The 20,253-nt window shown below is 60.9% G+C and overlaps 2 protein-coding genes across 13 annotated transcripts in view; one reads left to right on the plus strand and one right to left on the minus strand.

The window, feature by feature from the left end:
• The window catches only part of SMG6 (SMG6 nonsense mediated mRNA decay factor), a 236,544-nt gene extending 229,603 nt beyond the window's left edge, over positions 1-6,941 (plus strand). For 6 of the 7 annotated variants that reach the window (XM_067715952.1, XM_067715953.1, XM_067715954.1 and 3 more), the window contains 3 exons: positions 1,278-1,489; positions 1,801-1,882; positions 5,200-6,941. In XM_067715952.1, coding sequence (XP_067572053.1) covers positions 1,278-1,489; positions 1,801-1,882; positions 5,200-5,330 — 425 coding nt within the window. In that variant the 3' untranslated portion in view covers positions 5,331-6,941. The remainder of the gene's footprint in view (positions 1-1,277; positions 1,490-1,800; positions 1,883-5,199) is intronic. The other variant, XR_010937526.1, reaches the window with a different exon arrangement.
• A 151-nt stretch (positions 6,942-7,092) lies between these two features.
• HIC1 (HIC ZBTB transcriptional repressor 1) lies at positions 7,093-20,171 on the minus strand. 6 transcript variants are annotated; one of them, XM_067715963.1, is made up of 4 exons: positions 18,860-20,171; positions 17,489-17,662; positions 11,571-12,076; positions 7,093-10,093 (listed from the first exon to the last, which is right to left on the minus strand). In XM_067715963.1, exons 3-4 carry the CDS (start codon positions 11,986-11,988, stop codon positions 7,917-7,919), a joined length of 2,595 nt encoding a protein of 864 aa, XP_067572064.1. In that variant the 5' UTR covers positions 11,989-12,076; positions 17,489-17,662; positions 18,860-20,171; the 3' UTR covers positions 7,093-7,916. The 6 variants fall into 6 exon arrangements, with proteins under 6 accessions (XP_067572064.1, XP_067572063.1, XP_067572066.1 ...); XM_067715962.1 differs by having other exon boundaries at positions 18,550-20,171; XM_067715965.1 differs by lacking the exon at positions 11,571-12,076 and having other exon boundaries at positions 18,550-20,171.
• Between the last annotated feature and the right edge of the window lie 82 nt (positions 20,172-20,253).

The following is a 20,253-nucleotide window of genomic DNA, read 5'->3' on the forward strand; positions in this document are numbered from 1 at the left end:
CGCAGGGGCGTCCTGCCCTGTGCGCGGAGCACGAAGGGTTAAGCCGGCGGCCTCGTCTGCCTGTTTCTTGTGCTCTTTAACCTGCTCCCTGCTCCTGAGGTCTGACCCCAGCTTCGAGAAGCCCCGCCTGGTGCAGAAGCACAAACAAGCTTCCCCTTTGAAGCCTGTTTAGATTGGAAGCAGGAAAGCAGATTTTGGGATAGAATACCAGTTTTTCATGTTTGATGTTCTGTTTGCTGTACCATACACCCATCCACCACTACTCCGCGACCTCAGCCATACATTGGGTGGACACTGCAGCCTCAGGTTGCCGAAGGCATGGGGTGTGTGTGTCTGTGTGTGTGTGTGTGTGTGCGCGCGCGCGTGTGTGTGTGGACACTGCAGCCTTAGGTTGCTGAAGGCATGGGGTGTGTGTGTGTCTGTGTGTGTGTCTGTGTGTGTGTATTCCCACATGGGCCTTTTCCAGAAAGTGTCTTTGAATACCCAGACGGTGAGTGCCAGGCTCACCATGGAACTGCATGCTCACGCCGACTCCCCGAGCCATGAATCACTGCACTGAGGAGAGGCCTCAGACCCCAAACTCTCCCGGAGCCCCCAAGGAGTGCATATTTCCCACTTGACCTCAGGCTTTTGGCTGGAATTTTGGAAAGAATCTTCACCAGAAAATGAAGCTGTGTCCCAGACACATAGGCAGGCAGACACACACACACACACACACACACACACGTGCACTATCAGAGGAGGTAGATGTGCCAGGGGTTTAGGGGAATAGCAGGGTCCTCGCGAGTGAGGCTGTGATCCCCACTTGCCACCTCGTGACCTCCCTGCCCTCTGGCAGGGGTGGGCATGGAACCGGGCCCCTCTTGGACCGCCGAGGTGGGGGCCCAGGCGGATGAGGGAGAGTGCCTCTTTCCTCTAGCCGCTACATACCCTCGCCTCTCCTGAGGGACCCTCTCGATTTGATTCTATAACTGAGGAATGCGATAGAGGGGCCAGGTTTCTTCCCCTGAATACAGCAGCTCCAGAAACTCCCTGTAAGTTCCTCCCAGGAGGAGGGTGGGGCCCAGGGGAAGAGGCAGAAAGAAGATAGAACACTGTGGAAAGTCTAGGGCATTTCTTGCCCCCCAGGATCCCCTAGTTTCACTGGAAGACTCCTGTGGGGCAGGATGGCTTCTGTGGTCTGGGGAGGGGCTGGCTGGGAAGGCAAGGCCTCGGGCGAAGACAGACCTGATTGCTGATTGCCCAGGCTGACTCCTTGCGGGGCTGTGTCTCATCAGTGATCAGTGAGCTGGACGGCCTGGCCAAGGGGCAGGACACAGACCACCGGGCTGGGGGCTATGCCCGTGTGGTGCAGGAAAAGGCCCGGAAGTCCATTGAGTTCCTTGAGCAGCGATTCGAGAGTCGGGACTCTTGCCTACGGGCCCTGACCAGCCGTGGCAATGAACTCGAATCCATCGCCTTCCGCAGTGAGGACATCACTGGCCAGCTGGTGAGACCCAGGGCAAAAAGGGAGCACTTATAGCCAGCCTTCAGAACAGGGTCTCCGGGAGGGAGGGGCTAGAGGAAGGCCAGTTGGCCTGAGCAGCCAAGGGGACGGCCACCGTCGAGGCCCAGGAGGGGGAGTTCCTTGTCCCCTAGATCACTCTTGGCACAGTTGGACCTGGCCAAGCAGGGCCAGGGCACGTCTGGGAGGGACACTGGGAAGTGACCTTCCCCAGGACCCCAGAGGCAGAGCATACCTGTGCCTCCTCTGCATGGCGCCCCCTCCTGCCCGGTGGCACTTATCCCGTCTTCCTCCAGGGCAACAATGACGACCTGATCCTCTCCTGCTGCCTCCACTACTGCAAAGACAAAGCTAAGGACTTCATGCCCACCAACAAAGGTACAGCGCTGCCTCTGCCTCGGGCCCATCCCTTCCCCTCCCTACCTTGTCCTGCCCTCCTCAGCCCTAGGGAAGAGTCCCTCCACTGACTCTGGCCTGGGAAGTTGAAGGAATCAGGGTTCAGGCCTGATAAAAGCCTGAGGCCAGCCCAGTTTCCTCCCCTCCTGGAAGTCAGACCTCCCTGTCACAACTCCCCCACCCTCAGGTGGACCCTCGACCAGCTAGGGATGGGCCTAGCCCAGGAAGCTGGGCTCTAGACTGTGAACTTTCCCACTGTGCATGCGTCCATTTCCTTTCTTGGGTCCTCGGTGAGTTGTCTGACAGCAAGAATGTCTTTATGATTCAGTGTAGCTTATTCTGGGCATGGTCTCGTGAGCCCAGCCCTCTGCCGCTCTGAGGACAGTCCCCGGGGGTCCCTGGGGCCCACCTCCCTGTTCTTGGCCATGCTCATCCTCTCACTTCATCTGTGAATGTCTACCCTGTACGGGGGGTGGGGGGTGGGGGTGGAAGTGCTTCCCTACCTAGTAGTGGGCCTTTCCTTCCTGTCTCTCTGGTTGTGTGACATAGCCCTTTGGAGGCAGGTGAGAGCTTGTGGACTGAGCCCTCAGCCCAGTCTTCAAAACGCTTTTGGTGAGCAGAATCCCATCTGGGGACCAGAGGTTCTCTTCCGGGTGCTTGAGCACCTCACCCTCAACCCAGAGCCGTCTCTCCTCTGAGGCGGCCCCTCGGCCCCTCAGAGTCAGCGAGGCTCAGGTGTTTTCTGCTCCCGGTTCCCAGGACTCTGACATTTCTTCATTTGGAAGGATTTCCTATCTCGGTGTCATAGCAGAGCTGATGATTCTCGCCATTTAGTCTGTGTCTGTGTGTAGGTAGCCTCTTGTCATTTCCTCCTGGTGGTTGCCCATCTCTTGTCTCTTGCTTTCCTAGCCTTGGCTTCTAGGCTGGCCTGGGGATTGTCTTCTCTCCAGCCCTTCTCCCAGCCATTTCAGTGCAGCCCCTCACTGCTGCCCAAGTCTCTGTACCTGAGGCCGGTAATGAGCCCACAGCTGCTGTTCTTCAGAGGGGTCCTGCCGCGTGGCTTGCATGTACTGTCCCTTAAGGCCAGATTCGGAGCATTCAAGTGGTAAAAAGGAGTCCTGGCTGAGCCCAACAGAGGAGGTTGGGCTCTGCTCCCAGGCAGCTTCCTAGAGGGGCACCTTGTGAGGGAGAGGTAGGCAGGAGTGCAGAAGGCCTTGTTGGGAAGTACGGTTCAGATACTGCTGTGGCCCCACCCAGCCTCAGAGCTGTTTCTTTCTTAGCAGAGACACATTTTGGCTTTGGCCCTAGTCTTCCCCCCCGCCGCCCCCCCCCCGCTTCACCCCAAACAGCCTACAGGAACCCATTGCCATCCTGGGGACCGCCTCTATCAGAATTACATCAGCAACGGCTGGTGTAATCAAACCCCATTTGTCAGTGTGAATTCTTAGCAGATTAACTTGTCAGATTCACAGAGAAACCATCACCAAATGTTTATGTGTAAACGATGTTGAATTTTAAAATCATGTGGATTATGGCGGATGGGGCCTGACAAGATGACAGTCTCTGGTTTCTAACAAAGTGAAGTTACCAGTGTCAAAACAGAGGATGTTTATTGTTAAAAATGTCTCAAAGTATCCACAGAAACCCCTGCAGACCCCTGCCAGCAATGCCGGGCCTTGGTTGGCTGACCTAAGGCCTGGGACTCGCCTGGTCTGAGTCCCAGGGCAGGACCAGTGGGGCTGTGGACAGACTTGGGCCGCCCGCTGGGAGCCCCACATGGCACTGCACGTCACCCCGCCCCACCGCACACACCCCGAGGGGCCAGGCCCAAGCAGCCAAGCAGTCTCAGAGCATCTCCTCTCCCCATGGCTGCCTTCCTCTCCCGCTCTGTCCGCCACAGCTGCTCACCTCCCACCACACCCTCGTTCCGCCTCTCCCCTTCTCACCGCCATCAACCCCACAAGCCTCTCCCTCCCTCTTCCCCCCAGACTCCTCCCAAGGCTGACAGCCAGTTCTCAGCCTCCCCGCCTGGAGCTGGCAAGCCTGAAACTGCTCAGGTCGGCATGGATGTTTGCAGTCCCCCAGCCCCGCCAGCCCTCACAGTCAGCAAGCCCCGCAGGACATTTCCTGTGCCTCACTGTCTGCCGGGCCTCTGTCAGCAAACACCCAGCCTGGGACCGAGGAGTGGACCTGCCACCCAAGGGGCCTTAGCAGGGGTGGGGGTGTCACTTGTGTGAGTGCTTGGCCCCAGCTTAAATTCTCCCCAATACATTATTAAAAGGTTAGGGAATTAGGGGGAAAGAAGTGGGGGAGATATCCTGCTTAAAAAGTCATCTAAAAAGAACGAAGGCTGTCCGTTTGTGTGTCCATTTGTGCTCATATAGAAAGAACTTTAAAATCTTTAAAGTTTGAATGAAGTAGGTACGGTGAGTATGATTGTAATGTTGTAGGAAAAAAGCTTATATAACAAGTATATACACTTGTAAATGTGCGTAAGGACTCGAGACATCACAGCGCTGCCCTGGGAGACAGACGGACAGCGCTGCCCTGGGAGACAGACGGACAGCGCTGCCCTGGGAGACAGGGAAACAGAGACATGAGGGAGGGAACGGGGAGAACGACGCGACTTCACCTTTCCTTTTTCTGTACCTAGAGGTTGCTGCCGTACGCACGGATCACGTTTATTTAATAGAGGGAATCTTTTGGCTCTAACCTCAGGGCCGCCTTGGCTGGGCGCTGCCGGGACCCTTGCCCTCCTCTCCTCAGAGCTCCCTGAGCTAACCCCTCTCCTCACTTCCTGGGAGCCCTGGATACATTTTGTATTCCATCTTGAGTTTCCTACGTCTGAATACCTAAAGCGTGGATCTGCTGGCCTTGGGGGGGATGGGGGTGGGTGGAGAAGATGTGCAGAAGAGAGGAATATTTTGCGTCCAGGACTAGCCGTGCAGTCAGAAGGAATAGGAGGGCCGGCTCTGCTCCCTCCGCTCAGAGTCCTGAGAAGAGGGGTTTGCGGAGGCTGACGGGTCGGGCAGCTCTCAGGGCACCAGGCAGCACGGCCCTTCGCTGGAGGCGGGGGTCCAGAGCAGAAGGCCAGCCCTGGCCCATCACGGCCCTCCCAGAGCCGGTAGCGGAGGGGCGCCCTCGGCTGACAGTCCGCACGAGGGAAAGGACCTGTGGAAGGGCCAAGATATGGCTGGCCTGGAGCCCCCAGGACTGCTTTCCCCTCCAGAAGAGGAGAGGCAGCCAGTGCCTCTGCCTCCTGCCCTCAGTGAAGTCCCTCTGCTCTCTCCTGCCAACAGAGGAGCCGATCCGGCTACTGCGGGAGGTGGTGCTGTTGACGGATGACCGGAACCTGCGTGTGAAGGCGCTGACCAGGAATGTGCCTGTGCGGGACATCCCCGCCTTCCTCACGTGGGCCCAGGTGGGCTGAGGGGGCCACAGCGGGGCCCACCCCATGGAACCATTCCCGAGAGGCCACCAGGCGCCCAGAGTAGCACAGGAGATGCCCGCGTGCCTGAGCCACCAGTCCACCCAGACAGTAAACTACCCTCTTCCCCCCCACGCCGTGGCCGCGCTGTGGGGGCAGCTGCTCCGCACAGAGCCCCTCCCAAGGGCCGGGCGGAAGCCGCTGGGACCCTCCTGGGCTGCCGGGGTTTAGCAGGGAGGTGGCTGGCTGCAGTGACAGCAGGTGGGCGAGCCAGACCGACCGCCGGTGCTCAGCCTTTCTCCCTCCCCGTGTCCGGTTCAAGGGCTGGGGGAAGGCCTCTTAGCCCGGGGACTCAGCCACTTTCTCAGCTGGAGATGGGGCAGGGGGTTAGAGTTTCCATCAGATGCAGGTGAGATCACGGGTCCCTTTAATCTTCAGAGCCCCTGTCCTGAAAGCGTCCAAGAGGCTTTGGTCACGCCATGAAGAGAGTGCTCAGGGCGTCTCTCTCCCCCTGAGGCCTGGATTCCCCCATGGACCACACTTGGGTTCTGAACAGCAGCCCTAGGCCCCCCCACACACACACCCGTCCCGCTGCTCTTCCCGCCCTTAGCAATCTGGGTCCACTGTACTGGGCCACTGGTTTTCCCCTCGGTGGGTCGTGGGTCTGTAGGGAGGACATCTGCTCTTAGGCCCATGCTTCCTGGGTGGCCTTGGCCTGCTCCGTCTCCCTCCATCCGCCTTCCTTTTGCTCTAGTTCCCACTTCACAAAATTTCCTCAGACTCTTCTCAACTCGACTCCCTCTCCCCCTCCCAAATCATCCCCCGCACCCTCCTTCTCTTTCTAGTTGGTCCCTCTCACCTTCCTGGCCCCTCATTGCCTTGCCTTGGAGGTTCTCACTCTGAATGCTTCTCCCGCGGTACCTGTGGCAGGAGCCTAAGAAAGCTTTCCTGTTGCTGACCACCTCTCCCAGGCCCCTGTGCTCTGGGGTGCTTCCAGGCTCCTCCAGCCCAGCCTGAGGGAGGGTAGGGTGGGCCAGTGCCCGGGAGCAGCATTGCCTAGCCTGGAGTTTGCACCGTTTCTAGCTCTGCCCTAGAAGAACTTGACCCGGGGGCCCTTCGCCTTGGAGTTTTTTGTTGCCTCTTCAGCTGGCACCTGTGTTCAAAGCTGCACTCAGGAGGCTTCCTCCTGGGAAAGCGTTCTCCCAACCCAGAACAGGGATGGAGGGGGACTTAGGGGAAGAGACAGGGTTTGGAGGCGGAGCCAGGAGCAAGTTTTGATGGGACCAGTGGGGGAATCCCCCAGAGCCCCCCGTCTGACTATACAGCCTGCCCAGAAGATGGGGGCAAGGCAGTGCCCCCCCCGCAGGCCCGAGATTATGCCAGAAGGAGGGGGAACTGTACAGGAGAGCCATGGCCGACGATTTGGGGCTGTGAGTCCCCCAGGGCCTCAGATGACTGGGCGTTTTGGGGTATAGGGTCCCTGGCCTCTCCTCTGAGATCCTTTCCCCTGGGTGAAGGCTGACGACTGGGTGGGTGGGAGACCCTGTCTCTCCTTTCTGTCCCATTTGCAGCACTGGATTTGTTTCCTTAATAAACTTTTAGTTATGAAACGTACCTGAGCTCTTGCTGATCTGTCTCTGGGACAGGGGAGGGACGGTCCAAGCCACCGCACCTGTATGAGGGCGCTGCTTCGGGCCCCTGCACCCACCCCGGTGCGGCCCACCCAGCTCCCTGGGCAGGGCGAACAGAGCCGCTGGGTCCAGGGTCCTTGGTTACTGCTTTATTGCTGTTTGGTTCGAGTATAGAAAATGGAAGCGGCTCTGGAAGAGCCTGTGTACAAGGTAGGAAATATACAAACGAGGAGGAGGGAGCTAAAGAGACCACGTTCCAGCCCAGCCCAGCCTGGGCTCGGGGTTGGGGGGGCCGCCCAGGGCGCATGCAATAAATATGGTCCGGGGCCCCAGGGAAGGGAGGGGGGGACCACCGCGGGAGTGGGAGACCGGGTAGGCCAGGGCTGTCTCAGCCCTCTGACTCCAGAGGGAGGGAAAGGTTAGCCCTGGGGCTAGTGCCACTTGTGCAAAATGAGGAACTTCACATTATCAGTCCCGGGGCGGGCGGGGGCGGGGGGCCCTCCGGCCGGCTCAGTCCCCTCCCCGCTCCCCAACTCTGCCCGACGCTCCGACCCCAGCGGGGAGATTCACAGTGAGAATGGGTGTGGTCGCAAGGGCCGGAGGTAGGGCTGGGAGCGCCCCAACAGTGACACCCCTTCCCCCAAGAGCAGCACGGAGCCGGGGGAGGGGGCCAACGAACCACAGGAAGAGGCGGAGAAGGGCCGGGGGTCTCCTTTGGTCAAAGCTGATATCAAAAATATAAATCTCCCTTCCCCCATCCCACCCCCGTCCCGGGGTTTTCTCCCCACCCCCACCCCCGGGCTAAGGCACAAAGCAGTGAGGCCAGGTGGGGCCGCCGCCCCTGCGGCGACGCTGCCGCAGCTACTACAGTCGTCGGGCGCGGTGTGCCTGCCTGATGGTGGCCCCCGCCGCCGCTGCCTAGGGGCGCGGGCCGGGGCCACGCGGCGGCAAGACCGCTCTAGGTCGGGGAGAAACGGTCGATGGTCCGGCCGTCGGGGCCGGCGGCCAGGTGCGCTCCCTGGCTCAGCACCTCGGCCGCCTTGTCGGGGCTGAGGCCCAGCTCCGCAGTGAACTTGGCCAACGGGTAGAGGCTCTCGAGCGCCACCTTGGGGTCGTGCAGGAAGTGCGTGGTCTGGGCCAGCAGCTCGGCCGCAGCCGCCTTGTCCTGCTGCTTCAGGCTCAGCTGTTCAGCCGTGAGGCGCGCCACAGCAAAGACGCCCTCGGGGAAGTCGAGCTTGCCCTTGCCATCGGGGCCGGGGACGCCGGGGAGCCCCCCCAGCCCCGCCAGCGCCCCGGCCGCGCCGGCCGCGCCACCCACGGCGTGCATCTTCATGTGGCTGATGAGGTTGCGTTGCTGGGCGAACTTGCCGCCGCACACCTGGCACTCGTAGGGCTTCTCGCCCGAGTGGATGCGCATGTGCTCGGTGAGGCGGTACTGGCGCGTGAAGCGCATGCCGCACGCGTCGCACGCGAAGGGCTTGAGGCCCAGGTGGCTGCGCATGTGGCGCGTCATGGTCCCGCGCTGCGTGAACTTCTTCCCGCAGATGGTGCACGGATAGGGCCGGGTCAGCCAGTGCGTCTTCTCGTGCTGCCGCAGCGTGGCCGGGTCCTTGTAGCTCTTGTCGCACGACGCGCAGCGGTACGGCCGCAGCAGCTCGCCCAGGCCCCCCGGAGCCCCAGCGACCTTGTCCCCACCGCCTCCAAAAGGGGGCCCGAGGCCGGCGGCCCCTGCAGCCACCTCAGCCGCCTCGGCCCTGCCGTACAGCGCCTCCTCCTCCTCCACGTGCGCCTCCACGTGCGCGTTCAGCTGCTCCGAGCTGGGGAAGCCCTTTCCGCATGGGATGCACACGTACAGGTTGTCGCCGAAGCTCTCGGGCTCGCCATAGGCCAGGTGCGGGCACGGGTAGCCCTCGAGGTGGCCGCCGGGCGGGCTGGGGTCCTCGCTGCTGCCCGTCTCCTCGCTGCTGCTCTTGTAGTCGTCGCCGTCGCCGCCCGCGCCAGGCCCGTCCAAGCTGCCCGGGTAGCGCGGCGGCGGCGCCAGGCCGAGCGGAGGACCCCCGGGCGAGGCGGCCGGGTCCCCGCCTCGCTCCTCGCATCGTTCGCTGGGGGAGCCGCGCTCGCGGCCCAGCTCGTCGCCGTAGCTGCCCAGGCCTGGCTCGTGCTTCATCCAGCGGTAGAGGAGGCTGGGCCCGTCGGGGCGGCCGGGGGGCTCGGGTCCCGGGCTGCCGCCGCCGCCGCCGCCGCCGCCGCGGAATGGGTCCGGAGGCGGTCCGGCCTCCTCCAGCTTCTGGAAGGGCAGCGGCGGCAGGGGCGGCAGGGCGAGCGGTGGCTCCTTGTAGGCTGCGGGGCCGGCGCTGGGAGGGCTGTCTGGGCGCGGGGGCAGCTCGCGTTCGCCCGGCGGCCGCTCGGGAGGCGCGGAGCCCGGCGGGCTTTTCTTGGACAGGTCCAGGCCGCAGAGCGGGGAGCAGCGGCGCTCCGGGGCGCAGAGCGCGGCGGCCGGGCCGGGGCCCGAGGCGTACAGCTCGGCGCAGTGCGTGTTCACCGCGGCCTCGGGGCCCGACGGCGCCTCGGCGGTGGGCGGCGGCGGAGGCCCGGCTGGGGACGAGTAGCAGGCCTGGATGACGGGCGTGGCAGCCCTCAGGCCCCGGCCTGGCCTCCCGTAGGGTGCGTAGCCGCCGCCGCCACCGCCGCCGCCCCGCAGGTGGCAGTACTTGCCGTGGCGCTTGAGGCGTTTCTTGCACAGCGTCACGAGGTCGGGGATCTGCAGGTAGCTGGCGGCAGCCAGCACGGCGCCCAGGCTCGGCTCGGCCCCCGGGGCCACGGCGGCCGCCGCCGCAGCCTCCGCGCCATCAGCCAGGCGGCCGGTGTAGATGAAGTCCAGCACCAGGCGGAACACGGCCGGGCTCACCATGTCATGGTCCAGGTTGAGCAGGTTGTCATGCACCACCAGGGACTTGAGGTAGGCGCTGCTGGCCGCCAGCACGTTCTTGTGTGCGCGGAAGAGGGCGTTCTGCACCACGATGATCACGTCGCACAAGAAGCCCTTGGTGCGCTGGTTGTTGAGCTGCAGCAGCAGCTGCCTCGAGTGGCCGGGCGCCTCCATCGTGTCCAGCATCGTCTGCCCAGCACAATCTCCTGCGGGGACACACACCAGCCGGGTCAGAGCCGCACCGAGCCCTCGCTGCCTGCACCCAGTCCGGCGCTTCTCCCCTCCACTTCCCCTTCCCCTCAGCTGGGCAGGGGCATTGAGCACCGCGGCCTGGGCACTGGCGGAGGATCCGCGGCCTCCAAGAGTGGGAGCCTGGGCCGGCCGACCTGGACCAAAAGAAGGAGCCGAGACTGGCTGGCGGAGAGGAGGCCAGGCTGGCCTGCACCCCCAGGCCCGATACCGCCGGGCTCACCGCCTGGGTTCTGGGGGCTTCCGAGGAGAAAAGTGTTCGGGCGAAGCGACCCTTTCGGAAACAGTTACCCGATTTGAGGAAAATGTCCGCTACAGGAAAAGTCATTCAGGGCTGAGAAGTTTGCCCAAGTGGGATACAAGGGAGCCGAGTAAAAAAGCGCCTCCCGCCTCGAGAGAAGTTGCCCCAGTTGGGGGAAGAGGTCCGGAGGAGGGGAGCGCGGTGCCCGCCGTGGCGCCGCCCTGGCCGGGGGCTGTCAGGCCCTCAGTTGAGGCCCGGGCGGCGGCCGTGGCGCGGGAAGCGGAGGCAGCGGCTGCCGTGGCGGGCAGAGCACGAAGGCCGGCCCGGCGCGGGGAGGGCGTTATATCGGGGCAGGAGGCTGAGGCAGGAAGCAGGTGGGGGGGAGGGGGGAGCCACGCAGCTCCCAAGGGAGGGAGGGGGCAGCGCCCCGGGCGGGCACCGCGCACAGCCGGCTTCGGCCCTGACCCCGGCCTGCGCCCCACCCGCGTCCCGGCCCCGGCCTCGGCCTCCGCTCTGCATTCGCGGGCCCGGCGCCTCCCTCCCCAGCTCCCCTCGGCCCCTTCTCCACGGGACCTCTGCCGCCCCAAACTTGGGGAAAAGTTTCCCAACTTCAGACAGGCCGGGAGGAGCGCACCAGCCGCAGTCCCTCGGCTCCCAGCTTTTCCTCTCGGCCCCCAGCTTTTCCTCTCGGCCCCCAATTTCGGCAGCCAGGCGGCCGCCGGGCCTGAACCGAGCCCTGAGCTCCCCGGCCGTCCGCTCGCCCGCCCGACCCTATTCCCCGCCTGGCCCCCAGGGCCTCGCGGCCCGTTACCTGCGGCCGCAGCCCGGCCGGGCTTCCCTCCCCGTGGCGGTGGCAGCTCCTAGTCGGCGCCCCACCCGCCCCGCTGCCAGGCGCCGCGCTGTGCCAGGGAGGGCAGCGCCCCTGCCAGCCCCGCCCGCCAGCTCCCCTTCCCTTCCCCTAGCTTCTCTAGCCCATGTGCGGGCAGAGCCGGCCCCAGGCCGCTGACCCTGCCGTGAACCCGGCGCAGAGCAGCGGCCCGGCAGTCCTGAGTCCTCTAGGGGCGACACCCGGAGCCCTGAACGCCAGCCGCGTTGGGACGCCCGCGCCAGAGGATGCGCCCGAGGCGGCCAGCGCGCGAGGACCGGGCTGTTCGGGTCCCCTGTCCCTCCCGGTCCCCACCCCTAGAACCTACCTGGGGGGCATGTCGGAAGCCCCGGGCCCGGCTGCCGGCGGATCCAGGGGGGACGTGGCTGCGCTGCCCTCCGCCCGCCGGGCCCCCGGTCGGTCTGTCCTGCTGGTCCGTCCTCCCCGCGTCCTGGTCGCGTCTCAGCCCCGCCGCGCTTTCCGCACACTCTTATCTGGAGCGGCCCGGGCCGGCAGGCGCTGCTGCGGCTATGGCGCCACCTCGCGGCCGTGAGGGGCTTTGCGCGACACAGCCACAGCCTCCTTCCTGCGCACCTGGGCCGGAGGCGCCCAGATGCGGAGCTGGACTCAGGAGGGGGGCCTATTGGCAGATTCAGCCTCCCAGATGTGCCCACCTGGAGGCCCCAGCCTAGGACTTGCGAGCCCCACGAAGCCCGGAGTTTTGAGCTGAATGCTCCCCTGTACATATTTCTAAATTCTCACATTGCCCCAGTTCAGTTAAGTCCTGCCCGCAAGGACGGGACAGTAGATGGTGGGAGAGAGGTTTTGGAAATCCTAAGGAAGAAGAAGATAGACAAGATCTTAGGGGACCCTCCTTAGATATTCCTGGTTGGGACTGTCCATTTGTAACCCCCCAACACACCCACCCTCACTTAGCCACATGGGATAGGTATGCACAGAATAAACCCATTTGCACCCAGACCCTCTCCAGGAATTGACACCCGCGGGCGCTCCTGTTTGCACAGACACACACCTGCCCCCTTCCGGAGTCCAAAATCTGGCTTTCTGGCATACTCAGGGGACTGTCATGTAGGGCCCTACATGAGCTGGGCAGAGGTGGTACCCAAACAGCCCACCCTGAACTTGCAGGCCTCTGGAGGGACCCCAGGATATGAGACTGGGAATGGCTGGACAGCGCCTCTTGGGGGTCCCGCAGAAGCGACCCAAGCCCCCAGATTCCCCGTGTGAGCCGTTCTGAGGGACGACCCGCTTGAACGACCTCGTCTCCAAACCCACGGACCCGAGAGAAAAGTCACAGGACGGCCTGCAGCCCGGGATGCCCCGCAAGGTCCTGCACCCCACATGAAGGCCGGGTTCTTGCAGGTGACGCCCCTTCTGGGAAGGAGGGCACCCCGCACTAGAGCGCGGGCGTTCGCACAGCTAACTCCGGAAGTGTCCCCGAGCCGCCGCGGCACATCAGGCCTGCAGCCAGCGCCTGTGTGGCTGAGTGGGCCTCCGCAGCCCACGCTCCGCCTCTTCCCCGCACCTTCTGACCCCCGCCCACATGGGGGGGTGGGAGTGGGTCCCCAAGAACGCCTGCAGTTTCTGATTGGCTGCGCCTCCCTCAGCCGCCGAGCGCGAGAGGCTGGGGCGCAGAGTTACCATAGTAACCGATGAGGTTCGCCTATATCGCGTCTCTCCGAGGCCTTGGAGAGCTTAGCAACCGCGCAGGGCCGCTGGGCGGTGGGGGCCGCGCTCGCCGCCCACCCACCCCCCACCCCCCACCCCTCCGCCCGCCCCGCGCTCCATCCTTCGCCCCCACGCCCGCGCCAGAAGTAGTGGCTGAGTCACTCATTGAGGGGCTGCCGGCGCGGCCACTCGCGGTCCCTGACAGACACCAAGGTCTCGGGCGCCCCCCAGAGGCTCCCTTTCCTCAGCAGGGGACTTCATGGCTTCGGGGCCAGGAGGCGGCTCCTGGTCCCCAGAGGTACTTCTGACTCCCACTCCTTCCCGAGCCCTCACCCTGTTTCCACTCCGTGTTCTGGGTCCATCTTATCCCAGTCCTCTTCTCCGTCTCCCCCACCCCTGCCCCAGAGTCCTCGCTAAGGAAGTAGTGAGGTTCCAAGAATGAAAATGAGCTGACAGCCTCCAGGGAAGGTGGACCTCAACATCTTGGCGGAGAGATGTGCTGTGTGCTGAGGTGGAAAAGTGTATGGAGTGCTGGGGGGAGGTGGGAAGACACCTGAGCAGTGCTCTTAGATCTTAGGGCTTTGATGGATGAACAGGAGTTCTCCCCCCAGGCAGGAAGGCATTCCTGGAGAAGAGAACCAGTGGGACAAACTCTGGGGGCCAAAAAAAAAAAAAAGGCGGGTGGGGGGGACTCTAGGAGGCCAGATCCCAAAGGCTATGCAGGACCTCTTTGACCCCATTTCTGCTGTAATCTTTTATCCCCTTGATGGGGCCAGATCCTAGCCCCACAAGGATCCACTCAGCCCTGTCTCTGTTCAGTGGAGTCTGTCCACTGTGGACCCACCCTAGGGTCCCCTGTGCCCGCTATTTTTGTTTTTCTTCAACAGTCTCCCCAGATTCCCACTTCCCCACCCCTATTCTCACACTGTCCTTACATCTGTATGGGAGGGTCTGACAGACCTGCCCCCAGCATAGCTGCCCTCCTGTGGACTTCACTCTTCCTCAATCTTTGACCTTTCCCTCCCACCCTAGTTCCACCTGCTTTGGCCTGGCATTGTCCCCTCCCCACCCTAATCCAGTTCCTCTCTCTGGACACACTCCCCTCCCCCACTGATGGAGCTAGGTTGGGCCAGGATCATTCATTTCCCTGATCCTGTCCAAGAGAACTCGGCCTCACATTGCATGGACTCTTCCTGCCAATTCTGACCTCCAGGAACTCTAAGTCGTCCAGGAAGTGGTCTCTTCCCTCCTACCCCCAGAGACTCTTCTCTGCTAAGCTGCCAATGTCCCTCATTCCACAAATGGGTGTTAAACGCGGTTTGCTGAGTGTCAGGCTCTGAAACTGGCATTGTGGACCAGTCCTCCTCCCCTCCAGTTGCTGAGGCTTCCTCTTCCTCTCCCTCCCTTCTCCTGCCACCTTTCCCCCACCTCCCCCATAGAGGACCCTCTTGCTCATTTCTGGGGAGTCCAAGCCACCCTCCTCAACTTTTCTGCCTTCCCTCGCGTCTCCAGCTCCCGTCTGGTACCTGGACTCCCACTGAGCCTTTCCTTCCAGGCCCAGCCTCCTCCTACAAAGCCTTCCAGACCCCTGGGCTCCCCCACTCCTCTCCCCTCATGTCCCTGACACCACAGCTCTAGATGCTGCCAGAGGCCCCTCTGAGGGTCCAGCTTCCTCTCCTGCCCCCTACCCCCCATGGGTGACGACACCGCAGTGGCCTTGTTGGTTATAACGCCGCCGCGGGGCATCTTGTGACGTCACAGAGCCGTCGGGTGCAGGAACTGAGGAGTGGGAGTGGGGGCTACTGAGTGAGGGCCTTGGAAGGCCGGGCGATGGTGGGGTTGCGCCCCCAGGTGTCCCAGAGTGAATAAATCTGTAATGGACCCGTTCCCCCCTCCCCGCACTGTCCTCTCGCGGGCCCCCAGCCCGCAGTTCCGGAAAGTTAACCCCTTGTAGACCGGTACGGGGGCTCGGGCTCCCCCTCCCCGTTCCTGCTTCCGTGCGCCCTCCTCCCCCTCCCAGCTCCCCGTCGCCTCGGTCCCCACCCCCCCACCCCACCCCCCGCCTCGCCACTATAAATAGCCCCTCTTCCCGTTTCCTAAATTCCCTGCTGACGTCGGCAGCGCGTCAGTGTGTAGGAGCCGCGGCCGCATGAATGAGCCGCCGCACGAGTACTATGCGCGCCTATAAAAGCCGCCGCGCCAGCCCGGCTGCGGGAGGCGAGCGGGCGCGGACGCAATACAGCCGACAGGTAAGCGGGACTGACCGACCAACGGGCGACAGATGGACCGATGCACGGACACGGACTGGAGGGCAAGGAGGAGACCGACAGGCTGCAGGTTAGAGGGGCCCCTAAGGGGTGGGGTTGGGGACAGGGTGGAGGGGACGAGGGTCCACTCGCAACTGCTGGAGCCGGAGGCGTACGCAGAACCCTGTGCAGCACCTGCCTGCGCCCGGATGGAGACGCAGCCACTTAGGAGGAGCGTCGATCAGAGGACGGACCTCAGAGTCCCTGCGGCTCTTCCTGGAGCTCCTGCGCCATCCTCCCAAGAAAGTGGGACGAAGGTGCCGGCGCCCCAGGAGATGCGCCCCCTCCTCTCCTCCCCGCAGAGCGGTGACTCAGCCTCGCTAACCCCCGGTCGGCTGAGCTGGGGCGCCGGCGAGAGACAGACTCCCACCTACCCGCCGCCCTGGCCGCGGCTTTCTCGGGACCCCTCCCTTCATTCAGCCGGGGGCGCCCCCTCCCTGTCCCGTCGAGCTGGTCCCTCAGCGCCCCCAACTTCCCGCCTCTGCAGGAGGAGCTGTCCTCTCAGGACCAGGCGGGGGCGGGGCCTCAGCCGGACTGCCCCGCCCCCATTGCCCTCCCCCTCCCCGCAGCCGGAAGTGCCTCTCTGCAGGGACATCTTTGACGTCACAGGGTTTTGACGTCAAGGGCCACGTGCCTGTCCGCAAGCGCTGGGTCAGAGAAGGCCTGGAGACGCGGGGGAGGAAGAGCAGCAGCGCCCCCAGCTGCGGGCGACGGAGCCACCCTGCCCGGGCAGCGCGCCGGCACCTTGGCTCTAGACTGCTTACTGCCCGGGCCGCCCTCAGTAACAGTCTCCAGTCACGGCCACCGACGCCTGGCCCCGCCCCAGGACCGCGGACCCGGCCACCTGCCGCGCCCCCGGCCCCTCTGTCCCCGAGGGTCCCTCAGCCCCGAGCTCGCTGCCCGCGCCGCCGCTGTCCGCGGTGCTGATCCGGCGCGGGCACCACCATCGAGCCGTCCCGTCCCCGGTCCCCAAGGGCTACTGAGGGGCTGCCGGCCTACACGCACATCTCATAGCCCCAGGAGTCCAGCGCCCGGCCCCTGCCGCGAGCGCCGTCCCCCGCCCGCGCCGCCGCCGTCCCCCCACTCCGCGGTCCTGACGTCAGCCAAACTGGAGCTGCCGTGGTGCCGTCAGCAGCGCGCGCCCCGCCCCCGCGTCTCCAGGGCAACCGTGGCTTTCGATTGTTACTGTGGGAACCGGAGGTAACAGTCTACAGCCATGGTCGCCCCGCAGCACGCCCACGCGCCGCGCCGCGCAGCGCACAGCCGGGGCCGGGATGGGGGAGGCTCCGAGCAGGAGGAAGCGGAGGCGGCGAGTCGAGAGCCCATGTGTCTGCGGGGGTGGCGGGAGGTGAGGCGCAGGGAAGCGGGCTACTCCGGAGCCGGGCATCCACCCAGGCAGAGAAAGAGAAAGAAGCGCGGTCTGCGGAGAATGCCTGACCGTCCCCCTCAGTGACCGTCCTGTCCTCCTAGCCGAGGTACTGCACCCAGGGGATTGTGAGAGAAGGGGTAGTTCTGGGATTTGTGTTCTTTTTAACTCCTTGGTGGGAGGGAGGCTGCTAGGACCTGGAAAAATGTTTGCATCCTGGGTACCGAAGTGGGTAGACGGAGGAAAGTTTTCCTGAATGCGCCACGACCTCATTCTTCCAGGAACCCCTAGCTGAGTAGGCAGAGGGCAAAGGGTAAACCTTGAACCCATGTCCTGATGGAGTCACAGCCTTCCCTCACTCCTCTTCCCTCTCTTTTTCCCTCTGGGTCTTGAAGGATAAGAAGGGTTCCCCAACCCTCAGGAAGCCATAAAACTTGTAAAGTTAACCAGTCCTTAAACCGTTGTCTGAACATACCAGCATCCTCACCTCAGTCTATCTCTAGATGCTGTATTCCAGTTTTAGACAATGTCTCAAATTAACCCAAAAGAGGGGGAGTAAATATCAGAGGAGCTGAAGTTCTCTTGGGCCAGTGAAGTGTAAGCAATGACCTCTTCAAAAACATTCTGCATGTCACCTGCCACCACCATCATCACCCACGGGCTGACTGTTGGATATTGGGTTCAGGACCTCCCAAGGGACAGTGTTGGGAATGGTTAATGCAACGCAGCCCTGCCACCCATTAATCCAATTTTTCTCTACCTCTCCATATCCCCTCCTTTTCTAAACTACTTCTAAGGCAGCTGGTGCTGGTTTCACAGTTAATCAACACCCACACATTGTCTTCTTCCCACCCAAGGACACTGAGGTCTTGGATTAAAATGCACCTGATTCTGGCATCCGGTGGACATCTGTGGGCAGACTGTAGTGTGTGCACATGGGAGTAGTGCACTGGGAAGCAGGCGGTCGAACCTGGCATCACCATCAACTGGTTGTTAAGGGGCCATGTTTTTTCTGAGCCTTCCGTAAAATGAGATAATAATCCCTCCTTTCTGGCAGGCCTGTTGTGAGGACCAAATAAGATCATGTAAGTAAAAATCTTTGCAAACGGCAGAAAGCTATTTCGATCTTAAGTATTCTCTTAGGCTACTGTGTCCTTGTAAGGGGGTGGTGGTGGTGGGAGACCCCAGCTCTGGGCACTTAGAATGAACAGGGGAGGGGGAAACACTTCTCTGAGCAGAAGCTCTAGGACTGGGGCTGTTGAGGGTTCTTTGCTTAGGGACTCTCTCTCCCAAGAGCTTTAGGAACTAAGGTGGAGTGAGAGGTAGAAAAGAGAAATGGTAGGGATGTTTTGAAAAGAAGAGACAAAGTCTTTTGCAGTCTGAACCCATCTGAAGGTGGACAGGGAGGGGAAAAAAACCAAAGGACTGACTGTACAATGTTAGAGTGTTTTAGTATCTTGAAAATCACTTAGGGCACCCCACCGCCAACCTATTTTATGGATTAGGAAGGTGAGGCCCACGCAGGACATACTGTCCAAGAGTAGTGAGTGGTGGCCTCTCTGCTCATCTTCTGTGAAGCAGCAGAGAAAACAATGACTAGTAAAGGTCAAGAATGGGAGTTCTTGGATCTGAATCCAACTTTGGGTAAGTTACTTAGCCTCTCTGTGCCTCTTTCCTCAGTTGTAAAATTAGGTTAATAACAGTATCTACCTTATGAAGTTGTGAGATTAAACTAGCTAACTAAAGCTTCTGCTTAGCACAATGTCTGGCATAGTTAGCACTCAATAAATTATATTCCTCTTCCTATCCTCTAGACCTCATTTTCCTCAGTTGAAAATGTTAGATCAATGATTCTTAACAGGAGAGCTTCTTCCCTCTCCCTAGTGGAGTGCATGAGAGTCACATGGGGGGCTTTTTAAAATTACACATATTTACCAGAGACTTACTCTCTACTCTCTAAGGCAGTGGCTTTCAACTATTTCATTGCATGAGAATGACCAGGATGGTTTGTCAAAATGCAGATTCCTGGGTCCCAGTAGCTCTGGAGTTGGCCCCAGGAACCCAAGGTTTACCATGATCCTGATGCAAATGGTCCATGGAATCTGTGTGGAGGGTGGGAGGAATAACCCCTTAAGATTCCCCATTGTTCCTGGAGGGCATGATGGGAGAGGACATATCTCACTTGTTGGGAACCAGTGGACCGCATGAACTGTTTCCTCTTAGGTCAGACATTTTGATTCTCAGGGGAATTTTTACCTCCTCATTTCTGTTGCACCGGACACTGCTCTGGTCTTCAACTTCACCCTTCCAACTTTAAACCCTGCCTTAAAATTCATTCCCCAGATGTCTTTCCCTCTCTCCTTTACTCCTTCCAATAATCCCAAGTAGCAGCACCCGTGGTATGCAAGGTGGCATCATTTTCACCGCTTGGGGCCTTGCTGTGACTGCCACGAAGGCATGTGAGCCCTTAGTTGCAGATCTACTCACTGCTTTCCATTCTGAACTGCTTATTTCCAGAGAAGCCAGGAATCTGAATTTGTGTGAAATTCCAAAATTTTTAAGTATCATAATCCCAACTGTTTCTAAAATTCTATGGGCCAAAGCCAACAGGTCTATAGGAGTAATTCAGTCCATTTCAGAGTCTCTTCCTTTTGCCAAGGAAGGGATCTCCCTTTAAAACAACCAAAAACAAAACAAAAAAACCCCACCAAGAACAAGGCAGTAGCAGACTGTAGCAAGGGAGAACTTTCTCCCCAGCCCCACTTTCTGCTGTAAAGGTTCCAGACTCAGTAAACTAGGTCTGTCTGGGCAGGTAACTCCTGCTTTTTTTTTTTTTTTTTCTTTCTTTTTAAAAAATCTTGGACAGCTGGTGTCCATTGTGAAGAACTCAGAATTTCCGGTGATTTCAGACTATTTGTCTTGTTGTCTCAGGATGGGCTAGAATATTTGTGCTACATCTCCTAATCTCAATTCCTGCTCAATTACTAAGCTACTTGGGGCAGCCATGCTTGAGGGCCAGATAGGGCCTGTTGCGATCTTCCAGAAAAGGAACAAGCTGGTGAGTCTGCAGAGGCAGGGCAGGCTGGGGATGAAGGCCCTGGAAGAGGGGGAAATGGCTGAAGTGAGCAGTCTTTAGAGTGTCTAGGAAAAACAGCACTTTCAAACCAGATGGGCTGTTTAGGCCTTGGCTGCAATCTCTACAGAGTAGCATCAATCTCAAATGCTGCAAATAGGGTCAAGTTTGGAAGAAGGTTACTTCTGTGCTGTTTTTGGCTTCCATCAAGGTCTAGCACCATCCCACCCTTCAAGCTCATAGTTCGGAGGGGTAAGACTGTTATGGTGGAGAAAGCAGAGAACATATGAAGCCAGGTTTTGACAGGCCAACACACAACTCTTAGGGATCAGGATGGAGGAAGCCAAAACTCAGTATGGCCCAGGCAGAGCCCTGCCAATTGATCTCTTCCCCAAACTTCTCAGATGTAAATTCTTCCCTGCTTCAGGGAGGCCTCCTTTCTTTCAGGTTGGGACTTAGGCCTTCCACCAGTAATGTGTAAGTGTCTATGTGCACATATGCATGAGCTTGTCCTGGGGGTTCACAACTGGAAACACCTCCCTGCTTGGTGCTGCCCTGGAGGCTGTATGGATGGCCA

The sequence above is a fragment of the Pseudorca crassidens genome, chromosome 19 (assembly GCF_039906515.1).
Source record: "Pseudorca crassidens isolate mPseCra1 chromosome 19, mPseCra1.hap1, whole genome shotgun sequence".
NCBI lineage: Eukaryota > Metazoa > Chordata > Mammalia > Artiodactyla > Delphinidae > Pseudorca > Pseudorca crassidens.

Excerpts from the sequence above, each read along its gene's own strand:
- HIC1 (XM_067715963.1), bottom strand. The coding sequence starts at position 11,988 with ATGTACAGGGGAGCATTCAGCTCAAAACTCCGGGCTTCGTGGGGCTCG. Across the intron at positions 10,094-11,570 it reads GCTTCCGACATGCCCCCCAG|GAGATTGTGCTGGGCAGACG; the intron begins GTAGGTTCTAGG and ends GTGTCCCCGCAG.